General features: G+C 38.0%; 1 protein-coding gene across 16 annotated transcripts in view; it reads left to right on the forward strand.

Annotated features, from left to right (window-relative positions):
* ptprt (protein tyrosine phosphatase receptor type T) overlaps window positions 1-18,315 on the forward strand; it is a 214,112-nt gene that overhangs the window by 156,378 nt on the left and 39,419 nt on the right. For 7 of the 16 annotated variants that reach the window (XM_057337370.1, XM_057337367.1, XM_057337369.1 and 4 more), the window contains 5 exons: window positions 5,477-5,512; window positions 5,860-5,889; window positions 8,722-8,873; window positions 12,261-12,338; window positions 13,507-13,542. In XM_057337370.1, coding sequence (XP_057193353.1) covers window positions 5,477-5,512; window positions 5,860-5,889; window positions 8,722-8,873; window positions 12,261-12,338; window positions 13,507-13,542 — 332 coding nt within the window. The remainder of the gene's footprint in view (window positions 1-5,476; window positions 5,513-5,859; window positions 5,890-8,721; window positions 8,874-12,260; window positions 12,339-13,506; window positions 13,543-18,315) is intronic. The other 9 variants (XM_057337374.1, XM_057337378.1, XM_057337381.1 and 6 more) reach the window with 4 other exon arrangements.

The raw sequence follows: 18,315 nt of genomic DNA on the forward strand, positions 1-18,315 counted from the left end.
GTCGCCGTTAAATGTTTAGCAACATCTCTGCAGTGATTTGTGCCAGGAACTTCAAGTCTGGTTCAAATGTCAACAAATGACCACATTAAAATAAGTTTAATTAAATAGGACAACTTCAAGGCTGGTTCAAATGTCAACAATGTCAACAAATTACCATATTAAAATAAGTTTCATTTCCACAGCGAGTCCCATAGCCTGTTAGATCACCTTCTCATAAATAGCATTAACATGTGTCCCACGGTGCAGCAATTACAGTGAAAAGGGCACTTCATGCGCTCTCGTTCACTCAAAGAGCGGCTTCGGATGACACTGCCGCAATCCAGGCTAGCTGGTAATTATTCCTCTGAAATGCCGTCACAACCCGGTCCTGTGTGCCGTTAAGCTAATATGTTGTGTTCACGAAGCAAAGCCCGATTACTCCCACGCCACGCCACCTACAAGTCACACGGTATAGTGGATTTAGCTTGAAGCTCGGAGGTTGCCAGGTCTTTTCTAACAAAATCCACACGACTGCTTTTTTTGTGACATTACAGAGAAGACATTATAATAGAGGTGCTAAAGGAAGTTTGGCTTGGATTACAGAGGGCAGAAAGTAACAGACGAATGATTTTATGGTTTTTGGCAATTTAATTCATGTTGGAATTATATACCCAGTAAAGTGGCTCTTGAGATTCAGGGCTTTGAACCAAAAACCTGCATTTCTGGCTGGTTTATCGAGTAGGCCTATTCAATTCTATTCTATTCTAATGCTACAAAAAGAGAGGTGTAAAAGCAGGTCACTCTGAAAATGCTTAAATCAAACACACTGGAATGCGCTCTAAACAATGCTGGGTTATTTTCAACCCAGCGTTGGGTCAAAAACGTACAAATCCAACCGTTGGGTTAAATTAACCCAGAAAATGGTTATATTAGAAAACAACCCAGCATTTTGGGCTGAATCCACCCAGCATAGGTTAATGGTTGGGTTCATCCATTTTTGACCCAACGCTGTGTTGAAAGTAAGCCAGCATTAACCCAAAAGCATTATTCACTTACACATTTACTAGTAGCAGGTTTGTAACAATCTGTTATGATTGGCTAATCTTTCATCATGCGATATCAATACATTTCTTTACTCACAGGTTGCAGGTTTTCTGAGTCAATATACTGTAACTTGGACTGCCGCACCCTTCGGTAACAGCAAAAGTGATTGACTTCCAAGTTTCTGAACACAGAATAGGAATGGTAGATGTATGGAAGCGTGACCCTGCACTTGTCACATGGGGTGTGTCTTGCACATGTACTGTATGGTTTAGATCAGTCGACAGTTCTGTACTCATACATAAAGCAATTTGAGATAAATAATAGATGATCGGAGAGTGATGTGATAGCATAAAACACAATAGTGTTGTAGTCTCGCATGGCCAGACCTTTAGACTGATAGATTGTCGAGACTCCATAGCAGCTTTCATTGGCTAAGGACCGTCCAAGACTGTTTGGAGTAGAAATGTCAATTCAATGTCCAAAGGCATCATGGAAACCTGTGGACTTGAGATGACGACTTTAAAACTACTGAAATGTTTCCAATTTTGTGTGTTGTATGCGTCAGACATTCAGACAACAGTCTGTGGGTGTGATGTTTAAGGCTGAAAAGTACAGAAAGTAGAGTATTTGTTTTCAGTATGTAGAAGTTTCATGGTATATTAAGATGGTAATATTTCGGACCATGCTACATGCAATATATTGCTCTTCACAATTATTATCTATTTGAGACCACATTGTTTATTGTTGTATTTTTTATATTTGTGTAGTTTAGCCATACATACAAAATGTGTAAAGTAAAATGATTGGTAAGTGCTTAGTTTACTGTCTTCAAATTTAAGATTAATATACGAATTTGTGTTAAGTTTAGTATTTAGTAACTATAATTAGATTTAAAAAAATGGTATATCATCATTTAGTTAACTGTGTGTGTGCGCGTGCGTGTCTGTGTGTCTACTGTAAGCATTAAAGCCTGAACAAATGAATGAAGAACTAAAAACTACAATGCTTTTTTAATAGTCATTAACTAAGTTGTCTTAAGGATTTGTAAATTTTGTAAACGGACAAACTCAAGTTTCGAAAAAACAAATAATTCTACAGCACTTATTTTGCCCTCATCTTGCTCCCACCCCGTAAAGTGGCTGCACAAACTCATAGCATGCGTAACATCACAAAGAAACACACTTTCTCCTCACGCCAGGAGCTCATTTTGTTTCAGGAATGATGATAAATTACGGACAGCCCCAAAAATAATAAAAGGGCCACTTATGCCGCGAGCTCCTCGCAGTTCTACTCTATTAATATTTATGGCCACCTTCGCTCGCCGCTGCGCTCTTCACTTCACTCTCTTTTATTAATATCATCAGAACAATGTCAGCAGGCCGCTTTAAAGGGCCATTGAGATGAAATGACCAAAGATGGATGCGCCTGCTGCATATGCATGCCGACTGTACGCATCTGTTTCAGCACTGTCAGGCGCTCGCAAAGCACATTCGCCATAACGGCCCGAATCCCAACTGTGTTTTTATTGCCTACAGAGAAGTCACAGGGTCATTAATTATATATATACTTCGGTGCTGCTTTAGAGATAAAGTGAGCGGTTTCGCAGCCATTACTCGCTTTTATAAAACAGGAAAATATGTGACTTGATGCAGCACAGTGTGCAAGTGAATAACTCAGACTGATGCGACATTACTGTAGCATGTTTGTGTCGCTGTAAAGGTTTGTGCAAAGTTGCATATTTTAAAAAACATACACTAATATTTTTTGCTGCCTTAATTTTTTTTACAATTACATTGGCTTTACAAGTAATTTTACCTTAGTATTTTTAATTATTTTTTATTTTAAATACTATTATAAAAATATTTTTTTACATTCCTTCAAGTATTACATTACTAAACGGTTGGCATAAAGACTTACCTTACTAAATAGTCATTTACTATTTTAAATTACATTGATTTCTTTACATTACTTCAATTTTTTACATAACCAAATAGCTTAAAAAATATATTTATTTATTTTAATATTTTAAACATTTTTATTTCAAATACCGCTTTTAAAAAGATCATCCTACGTAAGTAGAAGTTTCAGCCATCGTGAAGGCCTTCATTAGACGATGATCGAAACGTCACTGGTTTTAAAATTATAGTTATATACTTTTTCTAGAATAAGTGTTGACCTTGTTGACCTCTAGAATAACCATTTTTTCTACTTAGTATTAATTGTTGGTTTTTGATTGCACCTCCTCTTTTTGTTAGTTGAGCATCTCTTTTAAATTTTTGTATCAATTCATCAAAATATATTAAAGGGGTCATATGGCGCAAATACGTGTTTTTCTGTGTATTCGGTGTGTTATAAGTTGCCCATGCATGTATTAGACACGTAAAATTGCAAAAAAGTGTGGGAACAAAAGATACATTCTATCTAAAAGCGAATGCTCACCCAGACCTGCCTGAAACGCCTCGTGTAACCACACCCCCACAAATCTACATCAGTTCGTGGTATGATTTGACTAATGCTGCGTTCCCACCAGACGTGAATGAAGCGTTAAGCGCGAGTGATTTACATGTTAAGTCAATGCAGACGCGATAGGACATCCTGCGGCACGATTCGCGTGAATTGAGCGTTTCGGGCGAATCACGCGAGTTGAAAAATCTGAACTTTGGCGAAAATTTGCGCCGCCTTAACCAATCTTGCTCTAGTTGTGACGTGATTATGACGTAGTGAGCGGAGGCAGAAATCCGAAACAACAATAGAGGACAAAATCATTGTCGCTGTATGTGGACACCCGGAGCTGTACGATACATCTTCTTAGTTTTATCGAAACAGGAATAAAAAGGATCTTGCTTGGAATAAAGTGAGTGAGGAAGTCGGACAATCGGGTAAGTTGTTGTAAGTTTGAGTTATATATACACGTGACTGGAGCCGCCTGGCAGAAGCCCCTCCCATGAATTCCCCTCCCGAATTTGCGTCTGTTGTGAAGTGAATTTCATTCAGCGCATTTCACGCGCGAATGAAGTGAGTAAACTCAAAATTTTCAAGCGTCCAACTATGCGCGAATAGCAAGTCGCGAGTCGCAAGTCGCGTCTAATGGGAACACTCTATAAGACCGCCCAAATGTGTACGCAAGTAAGGTGGGCGTACCTGTCAGTACAAATGCTTTGGAACCTGATGTCCCAAATATGGTAAGAGGCGTTACATTTCCGTCACACGTTTGCAGTATTCGACCAATCACTACGCACTGGTTAACTGGCCAATCATAGCACACCTCGCTTTTTAGAGCGATGAGCTTTGTAAAAAATCTGCGCGTCTCAGAGAGGCGGGGCAAAGAGGAGATACAAACATGCACGGTATGTGGAAAATACAGTGCTTTTGAACCTTAAATCCTGTATACACATTGCATTACATCTAAAACAAACGATAATATTCGTTTTAGCCGTGTCATATGACCCCTTTAAGCGACTTTAACTTAATTTTATAAATTACAGCAACTCACCACTGGTCATGACGTACTCAGTACTGTATAAATGTACACTTAATATTTTTTGCTGCCTTCATTTTTTACAATACAATCAAATTTTAACTTATGCGCAAACTTTAAGGTTATTCGTAAACTGTTAGCGTGATTTGTTTCGGGAGCGTGCGGGCAGGAAGCACGCATCCATGAAGGCGCTAATTAACAAGTTTACTTCACTTGCATGTCACCACCAATATTACAGTTAATCAAATCGCCATTAACAGATACCATCTGGTCTTTATTATGCGATCGGGCTCCTACCGCTGTCCTAGCTTAGCAGATGTCATATCCTCTTGTCTTTACCTGAGAAGAATCGGTCCGCAGAGACTGCAAAATCAAGACGTGCTGATGACAGGGCCTCATTTTGGAGAGCTGAAAAGCGATACGTTCACCAACTGCTGTCTGCATCTCTCGTTCCTCTCTGTATTTCTGACTCTTTTGGTGTCATAACAAAATGTCTGTGAAACACCCACCATTTCTGTCCATCCCTATAGCTGTCCACACGCATCCACCTTCTCTTTGTTCTCTCTCACTCCACGCATTATTTTTTTCACTTGAAGCCAGATGTGCAGTTTCATCCATTCCATATATAGTTTCATGCTCATGTTTACAGATTCAAGGAATAATTCACCTGAAAGTTACAAATGGGTCATTATTTACTAACCCTCATGTTGTTCCGACCGCCATTATTTTTTATGTGGAACACAATTGTAAAACTGCTCTTTTCTTTACACCGAAAGATAAGCTGTCGAGCTCCAAAAAGCCACACGACTCCATATGACACAAAGCTGAGAAGACAAACTGGAATACAATGCATGAATATGGATTTCAATGGTGTCTTTCAGTTCTAGCAAGACTGACATGGTCAAAGTGAACTGTTGTGGTTTGGAAACGAGCCACGTACACATTCTTCCCATTTTTTTCTTTTGTGTTCCGCAGAAAAAATGATAACGGGCGGGTTTGGAACCACATGGGGTGAGTAAATAATGGCACAATATAAACTTTTGGATGAGCTTAACTTCGACTGATAGTTTAACAAGTATTACTCACTGTTACTGCTTTAGCTGAGATATTTTTAACGCCATGTGTACCTTGAGCCATCCATCATCAGTTAGTGAAAATTTCAAAGGCTTACCATTCATTTGTTCTAGATTAAATCAATCAATCCAAGTTATCACTAGCACACAAGACAGCAGTTAGATTTCAGTATTTTTATCATTGTCTTGTCTCATTATTTACAAATCCAATCACTAATCAATGTGTTTGTCCTTTTTTGGCTTGCTTTTATTTGATTTTGGTTTATTTTGTTCTTGCTGCTTCAGAAGAAATGCGTATTCCTATTCGTATTACCTGTAAGTAGCATTAAACACAGAATATCATGAACAATCCCTGTTACATTTACCTGCTTTTCTGTGAAGTACTTTTACATTTCTGAGGGGTATTTTTGGACCTTGAGTTAAAATTTTCATTACAGTCAGAAAATGACAGCATTATTATACAATATAAATGAAATAAATGACATAATCGTAGGCTCATAAATCTCTCGACTTTGCCATGGTGAACAAAGCTGCTCAAAATAAAGACTTTTTTTAGAGTAACACTTGAGACGGTTTTCTACACATTTTTTGCTTCTCCCCTTGATACTGTGAATTGAAATATTAGCGGTCGTACAGTTCAAACTGTCTTTGTGTTTAGCTGAACGGTTATGGCTCTATCTTTACCTTATTATTATCGACTATTTCTACTTTTTCCTCAAATCCACTAGGACTGCTATGATATTCCTTTTTGTTACGCTTAAACTATTCTCTGCCACGTCAGCTGTTACGCCCGCCTCAGCACTTTAGCGCGCGGGGTTGTTTCATTTTCTCTCTGTGCGACAGAGCCTTGCTGCAGGATGTTTACCTGGCGTGTTAAAGGATTAAAAAGCTCAGATTCACAGTTGGACTTACCATGTGCAGTCTACTCACTCCTGAAATATAGATGAAAGGAAGTACGCAACCAGGAGGACTTCTTTCAGTAGTTTGCTACCTGAGAGAGCTACAGGCTAAAGCTAACCGCTACGGCATGGCACAAAAGCTAGTGGAGTCGTTTTCCTATTTACTGTGGTTATTTTATGAGCGTGATTTTGAGTTTTGTTGTCAAGTTGCATGTTGAGGTCAGCACATTGAGGTTTTTATATTTGGTTTCATTTGAAAAAACAAAAAGGTTTTTTACTTTTGTCTTCGTCCGGTCACAGAATGTGTAACTGTGCAACAAGACAGCTAAATTTCAATTGAAATACTGACACATACGAAAAGTCTTTTATTTCATATTTATTTATTTATTTACAAATAATTTTATTGATGAATGTTTGAGTTTTTGCATGAATGGAAGAAAAAAGGTGAGGACTGACTTCATTTCTTGAAAAATCAGATTTGCCTTCTGTTTCGTCTTTATACTCATTCTCTTTCTCTTCTATTCCCCCTCTCTCTCCATTACAAGACAACATGAACAAAGTCAAGGCTATAAAGACGGTTTATAGTGTCCTAACCACAGGACAGTGTTAACTTTTAATGAAGTGCTTTTCTGATATTCATTAAATAAGGATTATCTATAGTTTATTGCCACTTACAATATGACCAGAATTTGGTGCTCCAAATGGGATTCATTACGCTGCCATTCAACTGATTTTATTATTTGATGGGTTTTGTGTCATCAAATGTTCCTGTGACCTTTAGGGCACATTGAGGTACCCTAACTTGGTCATTTAAAATGATTCTTGGCACCTTTATTGTGCCATACTAGATGTTTGTAGCACACAAGGGTTTTAAATATAAAAATAAAATACGACACATGCTGCTGTAGGTGTTTTAGGACAAAGAATTTGAGCATAACACTGTTTTTTATCGTTTATAACCAATGTGCCCACATTGGTTGGTGGAACAGAGTTTGTGTCTTGCACTTTATCAAATACAATTGTATTACTTTATAGCAATTGCACTGATAAGTAAAGATTTTAAACTTTTAAGGTCTCTACTGTTTCTCTTTTGAACCATATCCACCAAAGTTGCACCATTTTTGGGCATACCATACGTGAACTTGAACCTCAGCAAAACGACTCCAATTTCAGAGGTTGGCCTGGTTTTTAAGGAAGCTAAAATGTTATATATTCTTTCATAAAAGTCTTTTCCAGATTCCTAGAAGAGAAAATAACAAAACGTGGAGTTATTTTAAGCTGAGGCCTGCAGGAGAAGGGAGCACATATTGAGGTCAAATGCTGTTCTGTTGAACCTAGAAAATCAAAGAGTCATTTTATTGGGATAACTCTCCAATCCACCGCTGACAAAAATACCTTCCTTCAAGATCAGTGCAATAAGGTGTGCTAAGATTTAAGCTTATGGACAGCTGCACTGTCTGAACCACATCAAGGTTTTTGACACTTTTATGTGGCGGTGAGTGGTGGGACTATGATGGATTAGTATACAGGGTAAAACAGAATTGGGAGATGTTGCGAGCCAGATTCAAACCTGTCATTGTGTTGTAAAATGTGTTCTAACTGCTAAGCCACCGGTGCACTGTATGAATAATGAAGCATTACTGCTGTCTTCTCAGGTATTACCCGAGTTGATGACATCATAGCTACTCAAATGCTCATTGGATGAATTAATTCAGATAAAGAAAAACATTTTTATTACTGTAATGCATTGCAGTTGTAATGGTAATTTATTGAATATCGACTTTTTATAAGAATATAAAAAGAATAAGCCAAGAAAATGGCTTTGTTCTACATGGCAATGTTGTGACTTTTCTGTGCCTTGGTTTTACTACTTTTTTGGTCTGGCATATATCACTGCAGAATATGAATTACAGATGTCTGTCTTCGATAAAATCATGTTGTCTATGTGCTCTGTATCTATCTGTGTGCTTTTGTCTTGTGTGTTCTGTCTTAACGTCATGTTTTGGCAATGCTTGGGTTTAATGCTCCTATGCTGTGCATATTCATATCTAGGCCAAAATTGGCAAGTCCATTGAAAATCAAAATGTATCACAATAAATGAACAACATGTGCCCAAAACAAATAAACGCGTACTCAACACATTGTGATGTGCACAGCTAGAGTTTCCAGCCGAAAGCATTTCCCAGACACTGAAGTGTATAGACTTGATGATATGTATGAACGTGTTCTGTTGTGAATGGATTTGAAGGAAACTGGCTAAAAAGCACAAGGAGACGGCCAGCAGCAGTACGCAGAGGGAGATGGGGCCCGTCGGCACGGCAGATAAAAGCACAGGAAAAGTCAGCACTCTCCATAAGGACGATCCGTTCTCCACCAGCAGCCAGGACCTCAACGGATTCTGTGAGTTCAGCAAATCTATGACTGTGACTTTATGATTCAGCTGCCCTGCCTTTTTTATGATCTCCAACAGATATTTCATTGTGCTATAGTAACAGTAGGTGAAAGAGAGGAAAGTTGGCATTCGGTGAATGAAAGAAAGAAGAGATTAATAAATAAGCAATCATAGGAATGAATGAATCAATGAATTTACTAAGTGCATATTTGATGGGAACGAACGAACAAATGAAGTGGATATATAAATGATCAATTCATGAATAAAAAAATTGAGAAATTAATCATCTAAAAACTGATTTATGTACGTGCAAAGTTTTGAAAGAATGAGTGAATTACCATGTGCATTTTTGTTGGGAATGAATGAATGATTGAAGGAACGAGCAAACGAACGAACAAACAAGTCCATATTTTATGAGAATGAATGAAAGAGCAAAGTAATGAGTAAATGAATGAATGGATGAATGATTTACTAAGTGCATATTCAGTGGGAATGAATGAACGAATGAATGAACGAATGAATAAATGAATGAACGAGTCCATATTTGATGTGAATGAACGAACAAATGAGGTGGATACACTATTCAACAATTTACGAATAAAATAATGAAGAAATTAATAATTACCAAAATTAATGATTTAGAATTGAAATCAAGTGAATTAATGAATGAACAAACAAAATATGAATGTATGAAAGAATGAATGATATAACGAATGAATGAATCAACAAGCTAATGAATTAATGAACAAATCAATTTTTAGCATTCCTGTACAAAGTTGAGAAGCAGTAGTCACAATCATTTTAAACTCCGTTTCCCTTTTTTTTAAAGTTTTTTTTTTGCAAGTCACAAAAGCCAAAGTCCACAGGTCAGGTAAAGTCAGATTCTCCAAATACCACGGTCTCCTACCACCATTCTCAGGAGCCATTACTGCAATCACGCAAACTTCCTCCTTGTGCCGCTATCATGTTAATGAGCTCGGAAAGAGCCTAAAAGGGGTCAAAAGGGTTCAACGATCTGTCGTTTTACTTAACTCACCATTCTCCCTGATTTTCTATACAAACCCTTTGTCAGGAAACCCAACCATAGGTCGGCCGGTGTCTCGCGCCTGCTTTCGAGAGATCCACGCATGGACCGGCGCTGAGAGCTATTTTGGATCCGAACAACATGGAACCGGCCGCTCTACATATCAAGAGGCTTGGCTATTGACTCACTGGTTTAAAAGGCGCTGGAGAGAAAAATAGCGAGTGGCATTTGGACTAGGCGTTTTTTCTTTTTTTCGCTTTCATTCTCAGTTTTAAGTGGGGCCTGGCATGCTGTGAAGCGGCTGTAATTAGGAAGGGTCTTTCTTAGTCGCTTTCAACACCAAATGTCACTGTGGCCTTTGTGTACGGAATCATTTGAATAGAACTGGAGGAAGAAGAAGAGGCAAGGAGAGAAAGAGCGAGAGAGAGAAAGGCGTGTTATGCGTAATGATCATATTTATTTCATTTAAAATCAACACTGATTGACCATGCGTTTCGCACGGTTAGTTTTTTCCAAATGGCCGAAGTGAGAGCAGCAAACGCAGTTTATTTATGTGCTTGTTTTGGAGTATTTCAAGCACGGAGTAATTGCAGACCATTATTGGATCTGTTGCTTGTTTCTAATGGTCCGAGAGGACGACATTACGGCACAGTGCAAGATCTTTATTATAGACATGAATCTCAGCTCGCATGTTAAAAATAATTCAGAGCTCAGCCGTAATTGCTGTTAGTGAGAAGTTCTTTAAAACGAGTGTTGAAATAATGTGATGCACAACTTTCCAAGACTTTCAGCCTGGGCTTTAGAAAGCTTGCCTTGTTTTAATGTGTTTTTGTGCTTGGCCCTTTTGCTGCTTTTATTGGTGGTGTAAGGTTTGGAGAGGTGGAGATAAACACCAGAAGTGTGCCAGAAAATCAAATTTTATTGGGTGTGATGAGGGTCGAGGAGGTCACGATTGGTCCGAGAAAAAGGAAGAGATAATGATGCGAGCCAGACTCGACAGAATCTGTAGAATATTGCCATTTTTACATTGATATTGGTGGAAACAAGGTAAAATGTTGCAAATCTAAGAGTCATGAGAGTAACTACACTTATACTGATAGCTGAAAGCATAACAAAATTAGCCAAATTAATTCATAAACAAACACACAGTGGGCGGGAACAGTATATCCAGAACTTGCGTTCGCCAGCATCCGTGTGGTCCTTTTCACCCCGTACTGTAAATGGCTTTTTTCTCCCTTACATCCGAACTTTCCTCTCACGTGCTCCACTGTTACAATCATACATTATTTTTATATCAAGGCTTTTAGAAGATAATTCAGTGTATATCTGTGATATTCACATCCAAACTCGGCATTTCAAAAGTATTACCATTTAAATGAACAGAGAGACACCTGCCTCTCAAAGCTTTCTTTATTCAACCTTTCCAAACCTGACGGCTCCTGAGCTTTTGCTGTGAAAGCAATTTTTGCGCCACGGAGAGCAGAGATCCTTATGCTAGTGCACGTGTATGAGAATCGGGGGATTTCTGTGAAAGGGGGGTATGGAGAGATGGGTGATTATAATGGAAAGTAAAAAAATATATTGGCTATTGCAGAGGGTAAAAGAAGCGTGGTGAAAAGTGTGGTGATGGACTGCATTGTCTTCTGCTTCATTTGCATAACTTTCCTTTTGTTTGTAATGTGTCACTTGAATTTAGTCTGTAAATATTGAAGGTCTTCACATTATTTAGAAAAATCTTGATTTAAAATATGTGTGGGTAGAATGTTCAAAATGTTCAATGGCAGTTAGAGGCCTTGTTGACTCCAGCCGTCGCTAAGTGAAATGTCTGTTTGGTGGAAGTGACCTACGCATTCTTTCTAGTGCTTTTTTACGAGTTCACATAAAAATGTATTTGAATAAATAAATAAATTAACAAGATGCTGCAGTCCTGTTACTATGGGGAAAAGTGCAACGCTCGATATGGCCGCTCTAGTGACAGGAGCCCCGCCTTACAGTAAAAAGGGCCAATCATCAGTCGCTAAAGGAGGAATTGATCCCAATTTGTTTAATTAAACAAACTAACATTCAATCGGTTGATGAGTTTGTGATTGATATGGGGTAAGCAAACAGTTTTGGTATCTGTCATCCACAAATTATTGCAAATTATTAGTCACTTGACCAGAAAATTTTTACTCCGTTTTTTTTTTAATCATGCGATGATTTTCTTCATAGTGTTCAATTTTTGCTATACCGTGCACAAGGCTATGTGAATCTGCAGTGTAATGTTGCTGCTATTATGCCGAGTAATAATCCAGTAGTGATGTACTGTATACATACTATGCTCTATGTACAGTATGTAAGGGTATATAAGTATTCTTTCTCTCTTTCCCAGCATCCTCCTCTCCGTGTTCCTTCTCCATTCAGGGTAAAGCCCTGCAGAGTAAAACGCTCATCAACTCGTATTACTCAGGTAAGCAACATTTATTTGATTATTGTGACGTTAGAGGTCAAATATCTGCACTGGTAGCCCAAAGGTTGTCTGTTTAAATCCACGGGGGTTTCATCCGCTATCGCCATCGAATATATTCATGATTAATGATTTTGGCTAGTTTTATTGTTTTTAGCTATGAAATGTAGTTTTAGCAATGAAAGTGTAGTTGGAAACTCTGTATTATAGTTAAATTCATGCTGCACATTTTTATTGCCGAAATTTGTGCTGAAAGGGCTATCTAAACATCTGTGGAGTTCAAAGGTGGACATTATTCTTACAAAATGCATTTTGAAGTATATGTACTTCATTAAAATGTTTTGACCTCACTGCATTATAGACCTCTTCGGATGACGTAAACAACACTGGTTTAACGCTGGTCCAGAAGAACTTCCTGTTTTAGTTCTTCAACACTACACAAACGTTTGAACAAAATTCAACCAGCAGAATATTTATAACTGATTTAAAATGTTAAACTAATATCTTTAAGATTCACTAATAATAATTAAAATGAAACCAGAAGTGCTTCTGGACCAGTGTTTACATCTTGCAAAGTGGTCTATAAAGCATATATCATACTTTTTTCCTCAATACATTTGATAAATTCATGTTGATTTTTTTTCCTTTAATATTCAAGTACATAAAAAATCTATTACTTTCTTTGCTCAAGTATTTTGTGAGTATTTTGTGAAAGTAAGATTTTGTATGTACTTAAGTATTAAAGGTAAAAAAGATCATTATGAAATGCAGTGAAGTATGATTTATAATGTTGATTTATAAGTTGATTTATTTATAATCATTTTTTCCAGGGTAAAATCACTCTGATAAAGTACAGATACTTCATCTGATACTTTTATTATGCAAAGAGTCTTAGATGTAAAAGAATTGTTCTCCCAAATATAAAGATTCTGTTATCACTTACTTATATCAAACTCATACTTGATATCATCCCAAACCTGTATGACTAACTTTCTTTTTCAAAGTGAGATAATAAATTATTTATGAGTATCCGGTTGGTGGATTCAGTGGCTGTACAGTACATTATGACTCATAGCTGGATATCTAAGAGCAACTCTCTTCAACAATACTTGTGTAAACATTTATGTCAAAACAAAATATCTTTTTCAGTTTTGTCTCTTTTGTATTACAGTTTCTAAGGAGCCCGTTCCTGCCACGACATCCATAGGTAAGCGTAATTTTTCCTCTACCACTAATAAACCGTTTTATTTGTGACTAATCGTGCAATGAACTACTTGTTCATTGTTCATCTCTGATGTGAAGGTATAAGGAAACTCTGTAGTAGATTAAAATAGTCCTAGACTAAACCAGCATGCATTGATTTTGTGGGTCTCTTAAACATCTTTTAGTCATAATGTATGGGTTTAGATGATGAAAGATCTTAACATTGACCTTTGATGTCACAGCTAGGCTCCATCTACTCTCTCCATGTGATTAAATGAATTGCAGCTTGTAGTGTCGGTGCAGCTGAATGTGGTTTAAGTGTTGGTGTGGGCGTCGTCCTCGCGCCGATGCGTCTGTCTCATGCTGGGTGAGATTAGAGGAATGAAAGCCCTCTGTCAGTTCAAACAAAGTCTATGTTTATATTCAAATGTGTGATTTGAATCAGATCATCAGTCGTCGGAATACTAATGTTCAGATTTGGCAGATCAGTGTGTGACGCATAAACACACACGCACTCCTACACATTCTTGTGTCTTTTCAAAGGCAGATTGACCATTTCACAGCCAACTCCAAAAGCTGATAACAAAGATGAAAAGTAATGACATCATTTTAGCATTTCACCCAAAGTTAGTTTGTTTCTTTCTTTCTCTCAAGATTCAAGATTCAAAAAGCTTTATTGGCTTCAAACGCTGATATTTAAATATTACCAGAAACATTAGAATTTTGTCAATTGTAAACATTTGGATTGTTGCAAATGGTTAGAAATAGGTTGGAAATGGTTAGAAGTAGGCTGGAAAATGGTTAGAAATAGGTTGGAACATGGTTAGAAATAGGTTGGAAAATGGTTAGAAATAGGTTGGAAAATGGTTAAAAATAGGTTGGAAAATGGTTAGAAATAGGTTGGAAAATGGTTAGAAATAAGTTGGAAATGGTTAGAAGTAGGTTGGAAAATGGTTAGAAATAGGTTGGAAATGGTTAGAAATAGGTTGGAAAATGGTTAGAAATAGGTTGGAAATGGTTAGAAATAGGTTGGAAATGGTTAGAAATAAGTTGGAAATGGTTAGAAGTAGGTTGGAAAATGGTTAGAAATAGGTTGGAAATGGTTAGAAATAGGTTGGAAATGGTTAGAAGTAGGCTGGAAAATGGTTAGAAATAGGTTGGAACATGGTTAGAAATAGGTTGGAAAATGGTTAGAAATAGGTTGGAAAATGGTTAAAAATAGGTTGGAAAATGGTTAGAAATAGGTTGGAAAATGGTTAGAATAGATTGGAAAATGGTTAGAAATAGGTTGGAAACATGGTTAGAAATAGGTTGGAAAATGGTTAGAAATATAGGTTGGAAAATGGTTAAAAATAGGTTGGAAAATGGTTAGAAATAGGTTGGAAAATGGTTAAGGAAAATAAGTTGGAAATGGTTAGAAGTAGGTTGGAAAATGGTTAGAAATAGGTTGGAAATGGTTAGAAATAGGTTGGAATGTTAACATAGGGATGCACCGAATGTTCGGCCACCGAATATATTCGGCCGAAAATAGCAAAAAACGCATGTTCGGTATTCGGCCGAATATGTGAAATGGCCGAATAATTTTACCGAACATGACTCGAGAAACGATCAACTAGCAACCAGCGCAGAGAGAGAGAGAGAGAGAGAACGTGCGCTTTATTAATGCCGCAAACTTTTTGGCAGTGTGTGTGTGGAGCATTTTAAGGTGTCAGAGAAAGACAAGCACGGGACTTGCCGCACGGAAGTAAATTTCCGAATGAAAGCGTCTTTACCGGTCGGTAACTTGTGGCTATTCAGACGGGAGCGGGCTGTCTGACAGTAGCCCCGCCGCTCGCGACATCCTTTGACATCATACAGTGGTCGCGCGCACACAGTTCCCTGTACTAAACAACTTGTCAAAGTATGTTCTGTGCATCCCGGCCACGAGTGCACCAGAGAACAGTCAGCTTTGTGGGCGGAGTTTGGGGAGAGACGTGAACTGATATGGTTGTCAGTCAGCATCAGTCAGAATAGCTTGCGTTCGATGTTTTTTTTTCTTACAATCATTTTGCAACGTAGCCTATAATAATCCAACAGTTTTAGTTTATTCGTATTTTTAGTTTATAGGCCTAATGTGGAATGACACTTTTTAATGAACTGTTTTGTTGTAGGGGTACAGAGTAACTTACATTACATTCTTTTACCAGTCAGTTATAGGCCTAATTAATATAGGCTATTAAATTTTTTGTTTTAATGTATTTTGTTTTGCTCAATTTTATATTAAGTTGTATTGTATTTTATTGAAAAGCAAGACAAATTTTTAAAAGCAAATTTTGACTATTCAGTTTGTGCAATAGTGAAAAAATAGCTTAATAAATAGAAGAAATGCAAAAACCATATTCGGTGTTCGGTATTATTCGGCCTTCGGCCAAGTGTTTCACATCATGTTCGGCTTCGGCTTCGGCCAAGAATGTTAGATTCGGTGCATCCCTAGTTTTAACAATGGACACACTTCTGTTGTGTTGGCATACTCACGTTTTTGAGGATCTGTTGAAGAAAAACAAACCAAAGGCACAATTTTGTCATGGCGGTATTTCTGCTTTAGCACTGCCGACAATTTTTGCCGGTCACGCAAAGCCTCCCGCCATACTCCGCCATACTATTCTTCAGGAGATATTGAAAGCGTTCTTTAAAGGCGGGTTTTGAGAGAGGATTTCTGATGGATATCTTGGTGGGATCGGGGCTTAGAGTCAGTCCAAATGCTCATTTCAAAGGTTGGCTCTGAAAGGCTCGGATGCAGGGGTCTCCAAACACGCACCTCTGATCCTGACACTTCCTAGTTTTGAGCCTTACGCTCAGCAGCTTGGGCTGCAACTCGCCCAAACACACTCACTCAATGGCAATAAACCTCTAAGAGCAAACGTATTTACAGAGGTTATGAAGGTGGAGACAGCTGCTTTATGTGAGGGGAAGAGAAAAATCAAGACGGAGGGAGAAAAGAGCACAACAAACCTCGCCTTCAAACACTGGCTGGCTTTACGCGGGTTGGAGGCGTTTATTGATCGTGGCAGTGAATTTTTACTGTAAGATGTTTGTACATTGGAGGTGATATATGCCACGATTACATTCTGCTTCCTACATTCAGAGTTAAATGTTTTCTGACAGACATCTGGCCTGACCCGGCAAACGGAAAATATGAGCTAAACAGAGATTAAAGTTCGTATAGGAAACAATAGAAAGCAAAATAGTGTTTCGTGGTTTAGTTCTGCGTAAACGAAGAACACTGTTGTTATTTCCCTCAGCATGTGTCTTCCCTTAAGAAAGAAAAATCTAAATGAGATGTCTTTAATATTTCAATTATTCCTTCTAGACGGCAGTGAGATTTAATGGAGAGCGAACGCACCATCCTCTAGAGACTCAGACTTAAAAGTATAGTTTACCCAAAACCAACATTTTTGTTATTATTTACTGATGTCGTTCAAACCCTTGAAGGCTTTTTTCATCTAGTGTCATTTTGGGTTTTCATGTTACAGCTACACGACTTATACATGTTATAATCAAATAACAGATTATTTTAGTTTTATACACCAGACCCATTTGTATGCCTTCAGGACACTTGAAACACGTGGCATACTGTAAGTCAGGCGTTATTTATTACATTCGTGTTTTTAAGTCAAAAATATAAAGCACACCCAAGGCTGACACTACATACAGAGGCTTGCCGGCGGTGTGATAAGGATTGATTTTGTAAAGAAGAATTGGAAAGGCAGAGCGATAATATCACATAAGAAATACAGCCACCTGTACAAGCGGAGATAAAAGAATCAGGCATTTAAATGAGAAGAAAGAGCATTTCAATCTGTTTTACAGACTTCATTTCTGGCTCCGGTCATATATCTACAGACGCTCCCTGCTCGATGATGTCGAGCTGAGATTACGAGGTTCCGAAAGACCGGTTGACCCCCTCATCATTTATAAACCTGCCTGTTATCCGGGGCCTTCCACTTCATTTATAGGCTATCGATCATGCCGCTGGATGAAGCTCCAGAAATCGCATGCAGGGACGGTGATAGAATTCAGCTGGCCGTTTTTTAAAATCATATTTCCGGTAAGTCACTGAGAGGATCGTCCACGCAATGCAACGAATTTGTTACAAAGACAGCATGAAGTTAGTGAAGTCGCAGTATTAGAGGAAGATAAAGAGTGAAAAATTGAGATGTTGTAGGGAAGTTGAGATATCTGTGAGGCTGATGGAAGCTTAAACAGAACGGAGAACAGAGATAGAAATAGAGCGAGAGAGGGAGAGGTTTTGTTTCATGGAGGAATGATCGTTGGATATAGAGAACCCGCTCCGGGACGGGCTTGATTTTGCTGGTTTGCTACAAGATGCCCGGCGACTCCGGTTTGACATTGAGTTTAATGACATTGCTTATGTATAGCTCAGGAGACTTTAGGGAGTTCTTAGTTACATTTAATTTAAGTAAGATGCTCCTGTACTCAAATGTCTTATTTGCTCCTCATGCCACGTTGCTAGGTGGTTGCTAAGGCATTTTGAATGGTTGCTAGGTGGTTGTCTCTGATCGTTGGAAGCATCTGCTCACCGGCAACTATTCACATCAGATCACATTCTACATATACGTATTAGTTCATAGTTGTATTACATTTCTCTTTATGTGAGCAAATAAGAGACCCTTTCCCAGATGACATTTAGAAGAAATTTACAGTGTCATTATTTAGTCACCTTTGCTTTGCTGTGACTTGTCAGGTAATTATTCCTAATGGCAAACACTGTAGCAGT

This window comes from Triplophysa rosa, linkage group LG7 (assembly GCF_024868665.1).
Source record: "Triplophysa rosa linkage group LG7, Trosa_1v2, whole genome shotgun sequence".
NCBI classification, from domain to species: Eukaryota; Metazoa; Chordata; class Actinopteri; order Cypriniformes; family Nemacheilidae; genus Triplophysa; species Triplophysa rosa.